Consider the following 17,442-nt stretch of genomic DNA (forward strand, 5'->3'; position numbering starts at 1 on the left):
AATCAGAACTCATAGTCTTATTTTACCTAAAACCTTTGATTCTTGCAAATTAAGCCCATTTCTTTGTGCCTGACCAGCCAGCAAGTAGAAAAGTATCTTCTTTTTCATTGAGACCATCCATAGGATGGGATGCTACACATCACATTTGCATGGTTTCATCTCCAGGATAATGAATTTTCACGTGACCTACCATGGCAGCCTCTTAACTTTTGTTTGTACTTGGAACCCTTGACTTCCCATCCTGGGCCCCTTCCTGTCTCATACTGTGGGGCCATTTATGTCCCTGGCAGGAGTGGCCTTCCATGGTGTAGGTCAGTATCTTACCTTTTTGTCAAGACTGTGATCTACCAGCTTTTCCAGAAGCCAGGCTTTGTCTGTCCTCTGTGGGCTGAATCCCTGCCTAATGTCTCTGGCCTAGCCTGTTAGCACTAATCCAGTCCTCTCAGAGCTAGATCCAGGTACTTGCACTGTAGTTCCCGTAATTGAGCCTTCACCTCCAGTCATGAAACATCTTCTGTGTCAGCTGTGCGCTTGTCTTCTTTCATTTTGTTTTTTATAACTTTCTGTGTGTTTGTCCCCAACCAGATCACTCCTTAATCACAGAGACTAGATCCTCCGTAGCTTTGGGATGTCCTAGTGCTACTTGGCAGCATGCTACATGATTGAATATATAATCAGAATAATTTGGAAAATAACATGACTCTTATTATGTTCCACGTTTGAAAATTTAAATACTTTGTAGTCTTACCTCAGTTATCCTGTAGAGCAGGAGCTGGCAAACTATGGCACATAGGCCAAATTCAGAACACCAAGAGGAGTTTTTACATTTTTACATGGTCGTAAATAAAATACAAAGAATATGCAGTAGAGACCCGTACAACCGGCAAAGATGAAAATATTTATATCCTGACCCATTACAGAAAAAGTATGCCGACCCATGCTCTAGAAGCAATGCTTCTAGACTAGGTTAGACTATTAGCATAATTAGTTCAAACACTTTTTGTTCCATAGAGATAGTAGGTATTATAATAATTTTTTTTCTTTACCCCGTAGCTGATTCATTGGAAAGTAACATCTCAGACCAAGATAGTGATTCAAATATGGATCTTATGCCAGGAATTCTGAAACAGCCATCCCTGACACTTGAGCTTTTCCCTAATCACACAGACAATCTTAATTCCTCACAAAGGGTAAGTCATTTTGTTGATATAGCTCCAAAAATCTATAGTGAAATGAGGGTAATTATAGAATCATACCTGAAAAGCTTTTGATTTTAACCTAGAGAGTAATTATAGCTGTACTGATTCATTAGTAGCTTCATTTTTAAAAAAAACAAATTCTTACAGCTTTCTTTTTTTTCAACTTGCAACAGGTAGTTCATCCTAAGAGAGCCTCTATTGTTTTCCTTGATTTAGCCATTCTGGTACCATGCTTGGTTCTCTTACCCATTTCTTCTCAAGCCTAGGTTTTTATTTTGTCTCAGAAATACTAAAGGTACAGCATTGGCTCTACATTTTTTCTTACCATTTCAGTGGATGTTATGTGTTTTTTCTCCTCATGTTACCTCTTAATCCTTACTGGAAAGTGACCAAAGTAAGTGATAACAAGAGTACAGGATCCATTCCTAAGTGTAAGAAGATGGATTTAAAAAAAATAACAATAAAATACTTGACTGAAGCCATTCTTTTATTGTATAAGATTTTAATTGGGGTCCTTCTATAGTGAAAATTATTTTTAGTGTAAGTACATGCTTAAAGTATATGGAAGAGGTTTTCTCCTTTAAAACTGGGAAAAAAGGTTAAGTTGTATAGGACTCTCTGAAATAGACTGATTTTGAAAATCAGGAGTTGCTCCATTTAAAAAGATTTCACAGAATACAGTTTGGAAATGAACAAGTCATTGTTGGGTAGTAATGTAGGATTTTAGCCAGATCTAATAGTCAGTGATTGGCTGCCCTTGTACTCATTTTCTGAATGCCAGCATAGTTATTCCTTAAAATCCAAAGGATGACAACTCTTAAAGCACATTGTTCTTATTTATCATATACTTTGTAGGCTACTAACAAACTAAAAAAAGAACAGTCATTATCTCAATAGATGCAGAAAAAGCAGTTTGGCAAAGTTGGAGGAAAAAAGTCACTGTGTTAGACAGAATTCTAAGATGACCCCCTGTGACTCTTGCCCTTATATAATGTCATCCCCTTGCATGTGAGTGAAACCTGTGAATATGATGAAATATCTTGTGATTATATTACATTATATAGAAAAAGGATTTTGTGAATGTAATTAACCTTATTTTGAGTTAATCAAAAGGGAAATAATCTAGGTAGGCCTGACTTAAGCACAGAAAATAATCTCTGAGTGTGGCTGGATGTGTCACTGTTTGGGGGAAATCTCTCGGTCACTCATTTCTGTGATTGCCACAATAGAAACAAGAATTGGGGGAATTGCCATGGTCTCTGGTAATCTGATAAAGACACGTATATTTTTTGTGTTAATAAAGCAATTTTATTTTTTAAATTCAACTTAGGTATGAGATTCCCTCTCGGTACACATAGCTTCGTTAAGGCTTTAGCATAAACTTAGCTCTGCTGCATGCCTTGAAAGTGATGGGGCTCAGAGTGCCAGTTGCTAACGGAGAGCCACATAGGCCTGCTAGCCTTTCAAAGAAACTTAAAGCTGATTGGGTGGGCAGGGAAGCCAGGAGAAAACTGAATAATAGTGAAGACCCAAGCAACTTTTTTTTTCTTTTTGCTGACAAAAAAAAGGAATTTTTGTAGCCTAGATTGCAGTTGGTCTGAGAACAGTTTGCTGGTGGGACATTTAAGAGATAAGGATCCCCAGACAAATTAGTGATGCTGTTGTGATGGGGAGAGCATACTGCTTTCTAGCCACATAGACAGACTCAAGTCCTTTTAAGTGCTAATTAGATATTGCCCGCAAATTTTATTTTTATTAACGTCAATTATAATTATTTGATATTCCTTGCCCTTTTTTCTTTTGAGGATTTTAGGCCTTCGTTTCCTTGTTCTAGGTTGAGATTTGATAAAGAAAGGAGCCAAAGAAGAGCTTGTTTGCAAATGTCTTTCACATAGTTTTTCTAAACTGATTTCCCATGACCTAATCCTTATGATGCTGGGCAGCTTGATGAATGTATAATTTTAGTTTTATTAAGCCCTTTTTTTTTTTTTTGCCTCCTCTTCTGCTTTTCTCTGCCCCTTGTAGCTCAGTCCCAGTTCCAGAATGAAGAAACTGCCTCAGGGTCGCCCTGTGCCTCCCCTCGGACCTGAGACAAGAGTTTCTGTAGTGTGGGTAGAACGCTATGATGATATAGGTACTGTATAAGGACTTTCTCCATAAATAAAATTATAATAGAATGACAGTGACTTGCTAAATGTCTAAAGGAGCGGCAGGATAGGCATGATGTGGTGGCCGGGAACTGGGACTGGAGTTCAGCAAGCCTGGGTTTGTATCGTAGCTCCATCACTCACTTAATTTCCTTAAGCCTTAGATTATTTATCTGTTAAATGGAGACTGTCATGGCACCTATTTATTTCATTGTCATGAAGATTCGATGAGACTAGTGAATACAGAGTCTTTGGCTATGTTTGGTATGACTTAATGATTTATTGCCAGTTAGTCCCAATCATTCACAGGACCTCTGGAAAGGGGAAGGGGGAGCACTTCACTCACCCTCTTTGCATGAACCATACTGTCTAGTTTTAACGTGAAGATTAATTTGTCCTCAGGAATTCTGTTGTGGATAAGTTCCTCATGACTTTTATATAAGCAACATAAGAGCATTAGAAAAGCATAGCCTGGAATCTCATCCAGTTCAGAGTTTGTGGAAAAGTGTGATATAGTTGCTTTTCAGTCTCTCCAAAACCCTTTCTAAGCCCTCAAAGACTACTATGTTCTCTAAAGACTCTCTGCTTTAGATGAACTTAACTAAAATGTCTTGAGAGAGAGTTATTTTTATTTATGAGGAATAGTTAGGATTATATATTGTAGGACAGCACAGACATATATATATATTTATTGCCTGCTTATGTAAAGAGATTAGGAAATTAGATTTTCTATTTGGGAAATTGGAGGGAGATATTAATTGTAATGCTATTATTTTCTTCCAGAAAACTTTCCCCTCTCAGACCTGATGACAGAAATTAGTACTGGTGTGGAAACTACTGCAAATAGTAGCACTTCTCTAAGGTACGCTCTTATTTGCTGAAGTTTATCAGTATTTCTTTAAGCACTGAGAAACTTATTTTTCAAATAAGTTGATTTCAGTTTAATCAAGAAATAGACTTAATGAAACAGAAGGGATGAAGGCAATAATAAACACAGTTAAGGAAAAAGAATCACAAATTTATAGATAAATGCACAAGGTGAACAAATTAGCAGCATTTTCAAATGGCATAATTAATTGCTATTTTATATTTATCTGCAGCAAAAAGACAAATGGAGATGTGAAGGCAATTAAATATTAATGAAGACTGTGATAATAGGGTAGCAATATTAGATGGAAGTATTTGAATTAAATTGGTCAAAACATTCTGGATAGGTAGTTAAAATATCCTCATCACATGAGCTATTTAATGGAAAAATATTTCTAAGTAAAATGTAATACTAACTTCATTATTATGGTAAGATTTCTATTTTAGCTGCCCATGCACAAAAAGGATTAAAAAAAAATGATTGCAAGAATAGTAACAGTGTATCTGTAGAGGCATTATAGTTTCAAGGTTTTTTGCTTGCTTGTTTTTGGTTTAAACAAATATTTTAAAATAACTCCAGGGGTACAGTTATCATCTTCAATTTACAGATGTGGTGAAATAGACTCATAGTGCTTATTCCTCAGCATCACAAATTCAGTAAATAAAAAAGGATCTGAACCTAAATGCTAACCTCATCTCTCATGTCTCACAGAACTACCCTTGATATCAAGTTAAACTTGATATTTTAACTTTGAATAAATTCCCTCTATTTACATGATTTGATTTGTATTGCATGTAAGATGAATTTACATTTTACAATATTTACATCTAACATTGTTAAGATTATTGTTGTAGAAATGAAGCAAGTAAAGTCGATTTGTTATAACTATAATTTTAAAATTTCTAGAACAGGGCAAGTCATCTGAAAACATTGCGTTTTTTATGCTAAAGTATTTAAAGCAAATTACAGATATCCTAACATTCTAAATATATCAGTATACATCTCTAAAAATTAAAAACACTTTTAAAATAAAGATAACATCATAATCATTAAGTTAGTAACAATTTCTAAATTTCATCTGATAACCAGTTTACATTCAGATTTCTCCGTTTTCCCGAAAACATCTTTATAGCTAGGTTTGTTCAAACTAGAATCCATTCCAGGAGCTTGATCCTGTATTAATTGCTTCAGTCTCTTTTAATTCAAAGCAGTCCTATTTCTATTTTTTCTCCATGACACTGACTTGCTGAAGAGACTAGAATAGTTTTATGAGATGGACTTTTTTAGAACTAGTTTGGAAGAGAACTTTTAAGTGTCTCATATATATATTTTTTGATCTTTTTAGGTCAACAGTTCTAATGTGATTAGACTGTAAAATTTGTATTAGAATTTGCCTTGAGGATGGAATTAGTATAGGATTGAATTTTATTTAATGTCTTGAAAAGTTGACTCATTGTTGCTTTGGGTAAAGTCACTTTACCTATATAGACAGAAAGCTCATTGTGTTGCAAAAGAAAAATACCAACCCTGACATATAGCGTCACAGACTCACACAGGTACCTCTAGATGCATTGGCATGTCCCGGACACATGATATGTAACTCAGTCTTTCAAAGGTACTCCTGTTACCTGTTCAGAGGCTTTGATGGCTTTGGCTCTGCCAAGATGTGGCCATTTATCTTCTCTGCTGAAGAGGCCCTCCCAGCCTCCTCCCCCAACCCCTGAAAACAAATTATATCAGGAGTTCCCATAATAGGCCTAAGCTATACTCCTACTTCTGCTCTCAGATGCTAGCATTGACTGCAGGGGAATTCCCTGCACTCAGAGCAGTCCACTTTTGTTCCCTACAAGGAGGAGGATCTAAGTGAAAGTCCCATGGGTGCTTGCTAGATTTGTAGCTTCCCATAGTAGCTTTCTCTGGGCCCTTTTTCCACCTCATGTCCCCAGGGGTTTTCTAAGTACATTTTAGTGCCTTTTTTCTCAGCTTAAAAGCCTGGCCCCAGTGATGAGTACTTAGGGTCAGGTGTTGGTGGAGGGCTTCATCATGGGCTCCCAGAAAGAGGACTCTGAGCAGACTGACTCGTTAGCCCTTCTCAGACCCTGCATGGCAACAGGCCCCTTGTATTCTTATATTATACATGAAAGATTTCAATACTTGATTATCTGGGGTAAAAAGAGTTTTCTTTTCTTAAGATCTACCACTCTTGAAAAAGAAGTTCCCGTCATCTTCATCCACCCTTTAAACACTGGATTATTCCGGATAAAAATTCAAGGAGCCACTGGAAAGTTTAACATGGTCATCCCTCTTGTGGATGGGATGATCGTCAGCAGGCGAGCGCTCGGTGAGGTCTTCGCATGTGGTTGGCGGGTTACGTTTTCTTTCTTTTTTTCTTTAACATGTTTATGAACCAAACAATTAAAAATAAGGAAACTGGTATTACTTAATAGTTCCCACATGTAAAAAATGCCATGATCTTATTAAAAAGGAAGGATATTTTGTCCTATTCTGAACTGCACTTAATCTAGTAAGTATGAGTACAACTATAATTCACAAACTTCCAGTATTTGGAAAGAAAATAGTTGTTTATAATCCAGGGCAGGAATTGGGTTGTCAGACTAGATTTTTACTTTATTTTTTCTTGTCATCGTGTGTTTCTTCTGACAGTTTTATCTTAGTGGACCTCTGTCTTTCTGGGGACGGGGAGTTTTGCAAATGGATTGATAATAGTTTGAATTCTGTTCACTTCAGTACTGATAGTTCACCTACCTGACTGGTTATTCACATCGATTTTAAAACCCTCTGTTTTCAAGGTTTTCTGGTGAGGCAGACTGTAATTAATATTTGTAGAAGAAAGAGACTGGAGAGTGACTCCTATAGTCCACCACATGTCCGCCGGAAACAAAAAATCACCGACATTGTCAACAAGTACCGGAACAAGCAGTTGGAGCCAGAGTTTTATACTTCACTCTTCCAGGAGGTTGGACTCAAGAACTGCAGTTCTTAGACCACCGTGTGTCTAGGAATCTTGAACTCCAGCTTGGGGTTATAATATCAAAGCAAAACAATTTGATAGGTGATCACTGTAAAAATAAAAACAATTCACTCACCAAGAGGTTACTGTTTAATCACCAAAATAGAAGAAACACATTATAAATCCATTTGATAGAAGACTTCCAGCTTTCTAGTGAAAATGGGCTCCCAGACACAATCATATTCAAAAAAAAAATATACATTTTAGCCATAAACTTTCTTTTAAAAGTAACAATTTTAGTTAAATCTAAGCCTTTTGAGGAGAAAGGCTTTTATGCATCTCAGTTTAAACACATGCATTGGTAGTTATCAAATTTGGAAATTAGAAGTTGAAGATAGTTTTATACCTCACTTTTTAGGAGGTTGTGTTCAAAATTAAAATCTGTCTCAGAATCTTCCAGGACATTTAAAGACTCTTGTTGATAGCATGGAGGAGAAGGAAAGAAATCTCAACTTTCTGTTCACTTGTAGGTCCATTTGTTATCCAGCTATCCAGTTGACAGGAAAGAACATAAATAAGCAGCCTGACATTAAAATGTTTCATATTTTCTCTCCACATTTCAAAAAATTATTCTCATCACCGCACAGACCTTTCCGAAGGCATCAGTTTCTGTGTGGCCCAGGAACAGCTCTAAGATGGAGGTATGGCCCTATCCTTTAATGGGGGTACCGATGGAGTTTGTGGAGTTAAAAGTTATGACAGCAGTGATGCCTCTACTCTCCAGGTATTGTCTAGCTTGGTGATGTAATGACAGGTTAAACGTTTGTAATTTCTTGGTAATTTCTTGGTTATGTAGTAAGAAATGTAAATTAACAACAAGGGTTGAAAATTATTTGGTTTCACCCATTGTCTCTCATTTCAGGACCAAGCAGGAGACTGTAGAGGTTTATGAAGTATTCTAATTTGGGGTTCAGGAAATAGCCTCTCACCACTACTAATTCAGATCTCTCCCAGAGAGCTACTGGATTTGATTTCATCATAATTGACAAATATTAGTGACTGCCTTCTTGGGTGGCCACTGCTAGAAATGGCTGTCGTCATATTTTCTGGATTTTGCCAGCTGAAGGCACAACAAATCCCAGCCTGGGTTTTAGACATACTTCTGTTACCTCGCTGCTACTTTTCTGCCAGGGATAAATGTTTTGAGGTAGCCAGACCCAGAACATCCTTACAAGGATGCCTGTTACAGTGCCAGAGTATACACTGCTCATTTCTCCAGTTCTTATGTGCTTTCTTCTTAGGATTATTTTACGTTAAGAAAATAAGTCACATTTAAAGTCCAAAGAGGAGTGATCACAGTTGTATAAGGGGTGATTTCACACTTGAACTCTGATGTCAGTAGATTCTGTAGGTCAGGGCTACAATGGTCTGTTTGGTTTGATGTTTTGGTGGTTTAATTAGGAAGTAGGGGGTAGTGTAGGGCTTAATTCCCTGTGCAGATATTTCTGTTCCAGAAGTATGTATTTTGTCATCTGTGAGCAAGAGATGTGGGCATAGCGGCTCTTGGTTTTAAGTTTGATGTACTTTTTTCTTCATGTTTGTTTTAAGCTCAGGTAAAGGTAACCTTCACCTTCTGTGACTCCAGTTTCCATTCAGGGTATAATGTTATTCAGTAATTAATTTTCTTATTAATCTGGGCAATAAATTGATGTTTCCAATTGGTAGCATAGGGGGAGGAGGATGTATGATAAAGTTTAGCAAGTTCTACCCTAAAAATGTTTTAGTAGCTCAGCAGGTATAGGTGAGGTTTATCAACTTTCATGGAAATTCCAAATTGATGGTTCAAGAGAAAAATGGGCCCTTGTTTTAGTGGATGTGAACAAAGAAGGCTACAAATCAATGAGCAACTTATAACTTTCCAGAGGTTAAAAATAACTGATGTAGGTATATTTCCACAGTGTAGTTTTTCAAGCAAAACTTTTACCTTTGGCTTAGTTTTACATTTCTGCTCAGCCAAATGTTCTTTGGTGTGCATGTTGGGGGTAGGCTTCCTGATCCTGTAATTTGCTCTAATTTCTGGCAACTCTGTAATTCAAATGGCTTTGATAAGTGGAGAACCATGTTGAATGCAATTTGTGATCTGAAAGACTTTATGCTCTCCCAGGGAAGGAGGGATGGATCCAGGATTATGCAGCCCCCAAAGGCTTGAAGTCCCAGTGTATAAGGCACAGACAGAGTATGGGGCATACAGGTGCTGTTTCCTTCTGCTCAAAATAACATCTATCTAAAAATGGGAGTGTGGTAAGAACCCTTGAACCTTTCACTAGTATGGGTTTGAGTTCGTGGTCACTGAGTTCATCTGCCTTTGTTGAAAGTCTTTGACTAGAATAATGGCAGTCATTAGTAGTCCACTTGGTAAGTTTGCTAGCATGTGTTTGGGACAAGCTGGGACACTTGGGTCTGTGGCTTAAACAGTTTAGTTGCTACATGTGACAAGTGCACCAGGAGGTGACGGAGCCTGGCATTCAGAGACAAGGACAGAGGCAGGTAGTCTCTCATACTCCTTTTTCACATATGAGGGGCTTTCCTCCTCTTCTCTATCTGGGAGCCCGGGGACAATTAGCAGGGCTTTTACTGTTTTAACCCTTTCCTTGCTCAGCCAACTCTCCCTTTTGTCCAGTGCTTCCTCCTGAGGCCCCCCTCCTACCCATTGGCCCTTTGGCAGTAATAGTTACAGAAGGTTGTCCCCCTTCTGCCCTGGCCCCGCACATACACTCACACACACACCTATCCACACCGTCCTCCATCTCCAGGTCCTCTACTTCAGGGCAGGCAATTCTCCTCTGGACTCTATATTTATAAATACAGAAACCTACATCTTTGGCCAGTAATGTCATGAGGCCTTCACGGGTGGTTACTTCTGCATACACTGAGGAAGTATTTGTTAGAGAGGCAGAGACTTCGAGAGTTATTTATTTCTACTAGAAGATGGAACTTTACCCAAAGTGGGAGTCCACCTTGCTCAGACATGTTTTGTGATAGGTGGTAAAAAAATGTATCAGAGGTCATTTGACACTCCCGCTGGCAGTAGTTCTCCATTCAGCATTTTAAAAACCCATTCACATTATAGCTTCCTAAAAAGAATCGATTTATGTTTACATGAAACAGTAAATTGTATTATGTGAACTATTGTAGGGATTTCCATGACAGCCTCTTGTCCTGAGGTGGAGAGACTGGAGGTAGTCCACTCGCTCAGTGTGGAATCAGACTGTGGGTCCTCAGTAGCTAAAGAAGCCATGTACTGTATAGTGTTTTTCTCAGTATCAACTCATGTTCTTCAGATGCTTTTCTTTTTTTTAACGGTGAGGGAAAAGGTATAATTTGGGATTCCACAGTGCCTTGCATATAGTAGGCGCCCAATAAATATTTGTTGAAGAAAACCAAGTTTCCCAAGTCCTTGTCTCTTGCAGTGACCAACAGCATCTCCTCCGAAGGGCTTGGCGGTTGTGGCTAAAAAATAAGCAGTATCATTATTTGCTTGAAATCATATATACAGTTTGTATGAATTTCGGTATGTTGCCAAGACATCTTTTTCTTATTGTATTTTCTGTAAATATTGCTGGCACTGAACTGTACAGGCGAAATGTAAATGTGAAGGTGAACCCGTGTCCCCCGCCTCCTGTGTTTTCTCTTCGTTGGTTAGGGAAGAAGGCCCAGAGGCTCGTTTGTATTTATGCCGATCCTTTGTCCAGAAGAAACCCATGGAATATTGAATGTAATACATTTAGTCAATTAAATTTTAAGGAGATTCTTATCTAACAGCGTGTGTGCTTTTGTTTACAGGCCAGGCGTTGGATTCCTGCATGGGTGTTCCTGATTTACTTACTCTCTCCAGAGGGGTTCTGCTCTGCTCTGCTCTGCTCTGGCTGCCCTTCATAATTCAGATGTGTGGGTTTTCACCCTAGTTTTATAGAGTTTTCATCAATACTTAAAATTTGATTAATTTAAAAAAAAAGTATTTGGCCCTCTATGCTAGAAGGTGTTTAATTAAAGCACCGCCAGCAGAGACCCACCTTACAGAAGTTAGCAGTTGCCAAGGGCTGGCGGGTCTTTGTGTCTTGGGAACACAGAAATGCCAGCTATACTCTTTGCCTGCAGAAAATCTGACTCCTAGGGCTAGCCAGTCAGGGATGGGGAGAGAGGTTGCCGGCCCCTCTTCTACCCCTTTAAGTAGGGTTGGCTGCAGAGGGTTCCATGGGTCCAGTTTGACACTTCAGCGCCTAGATCACACATGGTGCAGGGTTTGTACCACTTTGGGAGACAGTGATGTGTGCCTTTGCCAAGAGCCAGCCCCTCTAGCCTGGCACTAACTCCAGGTGACATCAGTGTGTGGCCCCCTGAACTATGCCTGGAAGCCAGGCCTGGGAGCTGCCTCCCAGGTGTGTGTTCACACGTGTCCTGCCTGCTCATCACAGGACCCCCAGCTGTGCCCTGGTGGCCAGGGAATGTTCCCTGGGCTGACTGCACAGTGGCCCTGTTTTGGCATCGGGCAAGAAAATGTGTGTTCAAACCTTTCCCACCTGTGCTGTCCAGTTCTCTCTGACCTCAGCCCTTCAGGACCCAGTGCCAAAAAATCACCCCTAACCCCAACCCAGACCACCTAGCTCCTGGTCTTGGCCTCTGGGCCTCGAGTGGCCCGCCCACCGGGGCACTGTGCTGCTTGGATGTGCATTCTAATACCATCTGCCCAGACAACCTCTTCTGGGAACCTTGATCATCCCACAGCTGGGCTAAGACACGTCTAAACCCACTGGCCCTCTAACCCCCTGCTCTCCTCGCTCCGTTTTTCACTGTGGCTGGCCCTTTTGGGCTGGTGGCTTCCTATAAGAGAGTCCTTCTACCCCATGACTTCTTTTAGGTCTACCACCCACTTCTTGGCAGCCACTCCCCCATCCTGGAGCTGGGTCTGCCCAGCTTTCCAACCTGTGCTCCACAAAATGCTGTGGTCTCAAAATTAAGTCTGCATCAGACTGGTTGCTCATTACTGTGTCAAGTCCTGAGCCTCAATCCCTACAGGTTCTGACTCGAGGGAGCAAGGCGAGTGTGGAAATCAGCATGTTTCGTAAGCACTCGCGAGCTCCCACCCACCTGCCAGCAGCAGCCGAGGCAGGTGGTCCGAGGACCCTCTTGGAGAATACCGCGCTTCTGCCTTTCCCTCCACAAGCAGCAGCCCTTCCTGGTGTGGGCTTCCCATGCTAGTCAGGCTCCCAGCCTGGCCGGAGTTCCCCTCCAGCTCAGGGACTGTTCCAGAGCGTCCTTCCTGCCACAGGGCCTGGCACATGGAGGTTTACTAACTACTTCATGAATGAATGAATGAATGAATGAATGAGTATATGAATGAATGACAGGCCAGGTGGGAGGAGATAAGAATGGCATTTGGGAGTATTTGCCCACTTGGGAGATAAAGGAACAGGGTTAAAGCCTAAAGGCCCCTCACTGAAAACCCTAATGAGGAGAGGTGCTGAGGCTCCCGGATTAAATACACATTTACTGAGGACCTGCTATGTGTTAGGAAGTTTTTAGATGGCAGCCCAGTGACCCAGTCTGGCTCAGCAGACTTGTTTGATTTGGCCAACAATGTTTTAGTGTTCAACATTTTTAAACTGGGAAATTTCACATAAATATTTAAGATTTTTTGGCTTTCTTGGAATAAGTCAGGAAAGCTGGCAATATTGAACTTGCATTTCTCACATTTCAGTTACTGGCTGGAGCTATAACATCTGCTTGCTTTAGATGCACTAAGCTCCATCCAGTTTGCACAGTTCCCACCACTCCCACAAAGTGTAAATGTGGGCACATGTAGCCAAGATTTTGGAACTGGGGACCGGGCTGGCTCCTGGAGGAATCTTGAGACCTTAGATCTATGAATATCCACCTGGGGGCAATGTTTACTCCAGCACTTACTTTTCTAACTATTGGAAGCTTGGTGAGGTAAGATTTCCATCCTGCAAGAGGAACCCAATAGCATCTTAGCAGGGATTCATACCCAGGCCTACCCGTCTGGAAAGCCTCAACATTTATTCTCACTGCTCTGGCTCCTGACCGTTCAGCCAAAACAGCTCTCCCTTCGCCTGAAGGACACTGTGACTTCCTTGTTACATCACCGGCTCAGTCACAATTGGGCTGAAGGCAGAGCATGGCCCAGCCCACCAGGTCCCCGGGGCAGCCCTGCCAGCTCAGCCCAGGCTGGCCCAGCTTAGCCACATATGCACCATGAAGTACCCTCTGGTGCCGCTGGTGAACGACCTCACGTTTTCTTTCCTGGTTTTCTGGCTCTGCCTGCCCGTGGCCTTGCTGCTGTTCTTGTTGATCGTCTGGTTTCGCTTCTTACTTAGCCAAGGTGAGTTTGCCCAGGTGGGGCCCTAATCCTGGAGCTGGGCATGGGGTCCAGAAACTACAGCAGAGAGAGGGACTTCCTTTGGGCATTTTCATTGCTGGCTCAGAGTTGACAGGTGGTACCTGAAAGAGAAAAGGACTGACCTGATAAGAGTTTCTTAACCTGGAATCCCAAGAATGAGTCCCCAAGTTTGACTAGGAGGCAATATGTTATGTGTGCACATCTGTGCTAGGGTCACTGCTAGCACATAAGATCTTCGGTGTTAGTAGTGGCCTTTGGAAAGAGGTGGACCTTTGGGTAGATGAATTAGTAAAACATGCCCTTCCTGTGAATGCAGCCAGGGCACAAGGCTCAGTGAGCAGAGCATGGTCTGGATTTCAGTCCTCACCCCCTCAGCTCAGTGATTTTGTACAATAAACAACTTGTACAGTGGGGTATGGCAGCCTTGGGTATTTGTCAGAGGTCCAGTAACACACTGTTTTCTGCCTAGACCATACATCAGAGAGGATCTGGGTTTCTCTGAGACATAGGATCACTGATGAGCTCAGCGCGCCACCGAGAAAAGCAGGAGGCAGGGCATAGCTGGCCGAGACGGAAGCCGGGGGCTGGTAGGCAGGGGTGCAGCCTGGCCACATGGCACAATGACACTCTGCCCTGTCAGGTGTCAGGCATCCTGTCTCCCTGGGCCTCTTCCTAGGGACTGCTTGACCTCCCACCTGCTCCTCAGCCCCATAACCTTTGGCCTACTGGGCAGGTGCTGCCACCTCTGATCAGATAGCATTGAGACAGGATAAGCAATTCACTCCCTAACCTGCCCCATGACTTCAGATGTGGGGGCTAGTCATGACAGAATTATTAGCAGTTCCTGGGAGACCTTCCAGGAAATGTTTGTTTAAAGTTATGATCTCCTCATTCTCAGGATGAACCACAACGCTCCCTGAGGGGTACATCTCAGGCATCGGGCTGGTGGCCGGTGGAGGTCAGCACTTATCTGTATGGTGGCTATAAAAGCCATCTGTCCAGGGTCTAGAAGATGTGGGCGCAGATTTCAGCCTTGCCCCTTAGTAGTTCATAATAATAGCTAACCTTTTTTTGAACACTGTGTACTAGGCCTTGTGTTAAACACTTGATGTGTATTATTTCATTTAGTCCTCGGGGTAACCCTGTGAAGTAATGCTTATTGTATAATTGAGGAAACCGGCTTGGAGAGGAGAAGCAACCTGCCCAAGGTCATACACCTATGAAATACTTAAGAGTGCTGATTGTCTGGCTCTGCCACCTACCAGCTGTGTGGCTTTGGGCAAGTCTTTTCAGAGCCTTAGTTTTCTTATCTATAAAATGGAGATAATAATTGGTCCCTACTTCTGGGGCTGTGGAGAGATGCACATCAACAGCAGGGCACACAGTATATGCACACACATGGCACATAGTAGGTGCTTGTAGGCTGAGAAGTAATCCAGTTAATGTTGGTTTTGTCAAGGTAGGAGGAAGTATAGGAGTGGCTTTGGATGGCTTCTCTGGAAGTGGGGTCACTTTACCTAAGGTCTAAGGAACTAGTCTCCAGTAATTCATTCTCCTCGGAGGCCCTGCTCTAAAGCCATCCGCCACCTGCCCTGCCCCACCCTTTCTCACACTTTCTCCTGAGTGGCTGTTTACCCACCGATGCCTTATGTGGCACTAAGAAATAAGCCCTTTTATTAATTTTGCAATGGACAGAAACTGTCCTTAAAGTGAGGTTAGCAGCCCTCCCTCAGAGTGCCTGTCTTCTTGGAACTCTCAGTATCATTGCATGTGTTTTGTCCTTGTGCCGGGAACTGGTCCAAACCCCAGGATCTGGGGCTTGCAACACCCTAGCCTGTGGTTTCCTAGTCTGCTATGGAGTCACTTTGGCCTGGAAACTAGGATGAAAAGCAGACAAGAGTAGCTCTGATTCTGCCTCCCCACCCCTGCCTGGCCTGCTTGGCAGGGCAGATTCTGGGCCCAGGAAGCAGAGGGTTGACCAGCAAGTGCCATGTGGCCCTCAAGGACATGATTTCCCAAGCCGAGCGGGGAGCAAGTGGAGAGGAAGAGGGAGCTGCCTGGTGAGACCGAGCAGCACTGAGGCAAGGAGAGATGGTGGGCAGCTGAGCCCTGGGGAAGCTGGCCATGGGGACAACAGTAGTCCTTAGCCATCACGTGGCGGGGGGCGTGGTGAGGATGAAGCCACACATGCCCTTCAAGGAGAGTATGCACTGCCAAGGATATTTCCTTTGCAATTTGAAAGGAAATTGCAGAAAGAAAGAAGACCTTCAAAGAAATGGACTTTAAGGCTGAAACAGAGAAGTAGGCACCATAGGCCATGCCCATTGAGGGTCCTGCCCACCCCTCATGCTGGTCCTTGGAACGAGTTGTTAATTTTGAAGCTGCCTTTGAGTTCCCAGGCTTCCAACAGGTGCACCCAACAGAACTACCCAGGACTGTGGAGAGAGAGGCAGGTTTGAGTCCAGCACAGCTACTTCCTGGCTGCGAGCCCAGACGTCACCTTCCTGAGCCTTCCTCATTACAGAACTCAAATAACACCAGTCGTTGCCTCAGGAAGTTGTTAAGAGGATTAAATAAGAAAATGCATGTAAAACACTTAGAACATAGAATGTGTCAGAAAATAATCACGATGTCTAGAGAACAACAGTCACTCCAAACCATTGTGCTGATTTTTAACTCATAATAACCGCCAACATTGTTGAACACCTGTTTTACATGTCTTACTTCAGTTAGCCCGCCTCATAGAAGAGGCTACTGTTATGCCCATTTTATAGATGAGGACATTGAGCCTCAGCCTCATCCGTCTCCTGTTCTTGGTCTGCAATCTGAGGGCTCTCTTCAGCCTCCATTACTTCTCTGCAACCAGTGAAACGAGTAGGCGTTGTAAGAAAAATAATAATCTCCCCTCCTCCTCTCTTTTTCACCACGCCTTCCCAAGGTAAGCCATATCAGCAAGCTCATGCACCTGTTTAATGGTGCATGTAGGCTTTCCCCAAAAAATTTAAAAAAAAAATGGGGGAGGGGGTGTTGTTTTTCTAAAAAAAAAAAACAAAAAAAACAAAAAAGGGATTCTACCATAAACATTTCTCCACAACTTGCTTGTAATACATCAGACATCTTGCAAGGGGAAAGATACAGACCAAATGCAGTTGTTTCAACAGCTTCTTGACACATGCCATTGGATGATGGGCCAGGTGTCCATCTGGTGGTAGTCTGACATACGTCAGCCATCCAGACCTCTCATGATGGACGTGCATGCACATGGTTTCCAGAGTGTTTTATTGCTTGTGTGTGTTTTACCACAAAATAGTGCTGAAATGGAAATCATTGTACATATGTACTTAGATATGTGTTAATGAATGGACTGGTGGACAAATGGATGGTTTGTGTCTCCTCGGTGCCCTGTTTCTGGACCACACCCAATACAGGTAGTCATTTGCTCACCTCTAGGGTCCTTCCCTGTTTTGTAGGTGGATATGGCCACTTTCTGAGTCTCAGAACAACCTTTTTTTTTTTTTTTTTTTTTTGATCCCTGGTCACATTTAATGCTATGAAATTTTCCTGAGGTCTCAGGGCTGTCCCATATGTCATGACTCTGCCTTGGTCCCCTGGCCTCAGACAAGGCTTCAAGGATGCCCAGGCCTGGCAGGGGACTTCTTTTGGGTCAGGGTAGGAGACAGGATGTGACCACCCAAGGGGCCTTGTCTCATACCTCCACAGATTCAGAGGAAAATGACTCAGATTTATGCTTTGATTGGGAGCCCTGGAGCAAAGGCCCAGCCAAGTTTCACTGGGACAAGACACGCCATAACCAAAAGGAGGAGAGGCCGGGCTGGTGA

The 17,442-nt window shown here is 42.3% G+C and overlaps 2 protein-coding genes across 5 annotated transcripts in view; both read left to right on the forward strand.

Moving 5' to 3' along the window:
• The window catches only part of RALGAPB (Ral GTPase activating protein non-catalytic beta subunit), a 73,417-nt gene extending 66,093 nt beyond the window's left edge, over positions 1 to 7,324 (forward strand). For all 4 annotated transcript variants that reach the window (XM_006921807.3, XM_006921809.3, XM_015597055.2 and 1 more), the window contains exons 26-30: positions 1,054 to 1,190; positions 3,225 to 3,333; positions 4,130 to 4,208; positions 6,407 to 6,555; positions 7,025 to 7,324. In XM_006921807.3, coding sequence (XP_006921869.1) covers positions 1,054 to 1,190; positions 3,225 to 3,333; positions 4,130 to 4,208; positions 6,407 to 6,555; positions 7,025 to 7,218 — 668 coding nt within the window. In that variant the 3' untranslated portion in view covers positions 7,219 to 7,324. The remainder of the gene's footprint in view (positions 1 to 1,053; positions 1,191 to 3,224; positions 3,334 to 4,129; positions 4,209 to 6,406; positions 6,556 to 7,024) is intronic.
• Positions 7,325 to 7,445: 121 nt separating this feature from the next.
• ADIG (adipogenin) lies at positions 7,446 to 17,442 on the forward strand. The gene is made up of 2 exons (XM_025039675.1): positions 7,446 to 13,585; positions 17,324 to 17,442. Exons 1-2 carry the CDS (start codon positions 13,459 to 13,461, stop codon positions 17,440 to 17,442), a joined length of 246 nt encoding a protein of 81 aa, XP_024895443.1. The 5' UTR covers positions 7,446 to 13,458.

Source organism: Pteropus alecto, unplaced genomic scaffold (genome assembly GCF_000325575.1).
Source record: "Pteropus alecto unplaced genomic scaffold, ASM32557v1 scaffold45, whole genome shotgun sequence".
NCBI lineage: Eukaryota > Metazoa > Chordata > Mammalia > Chiroptera > Pteropodidae > Pteropus > Pteropus alecto.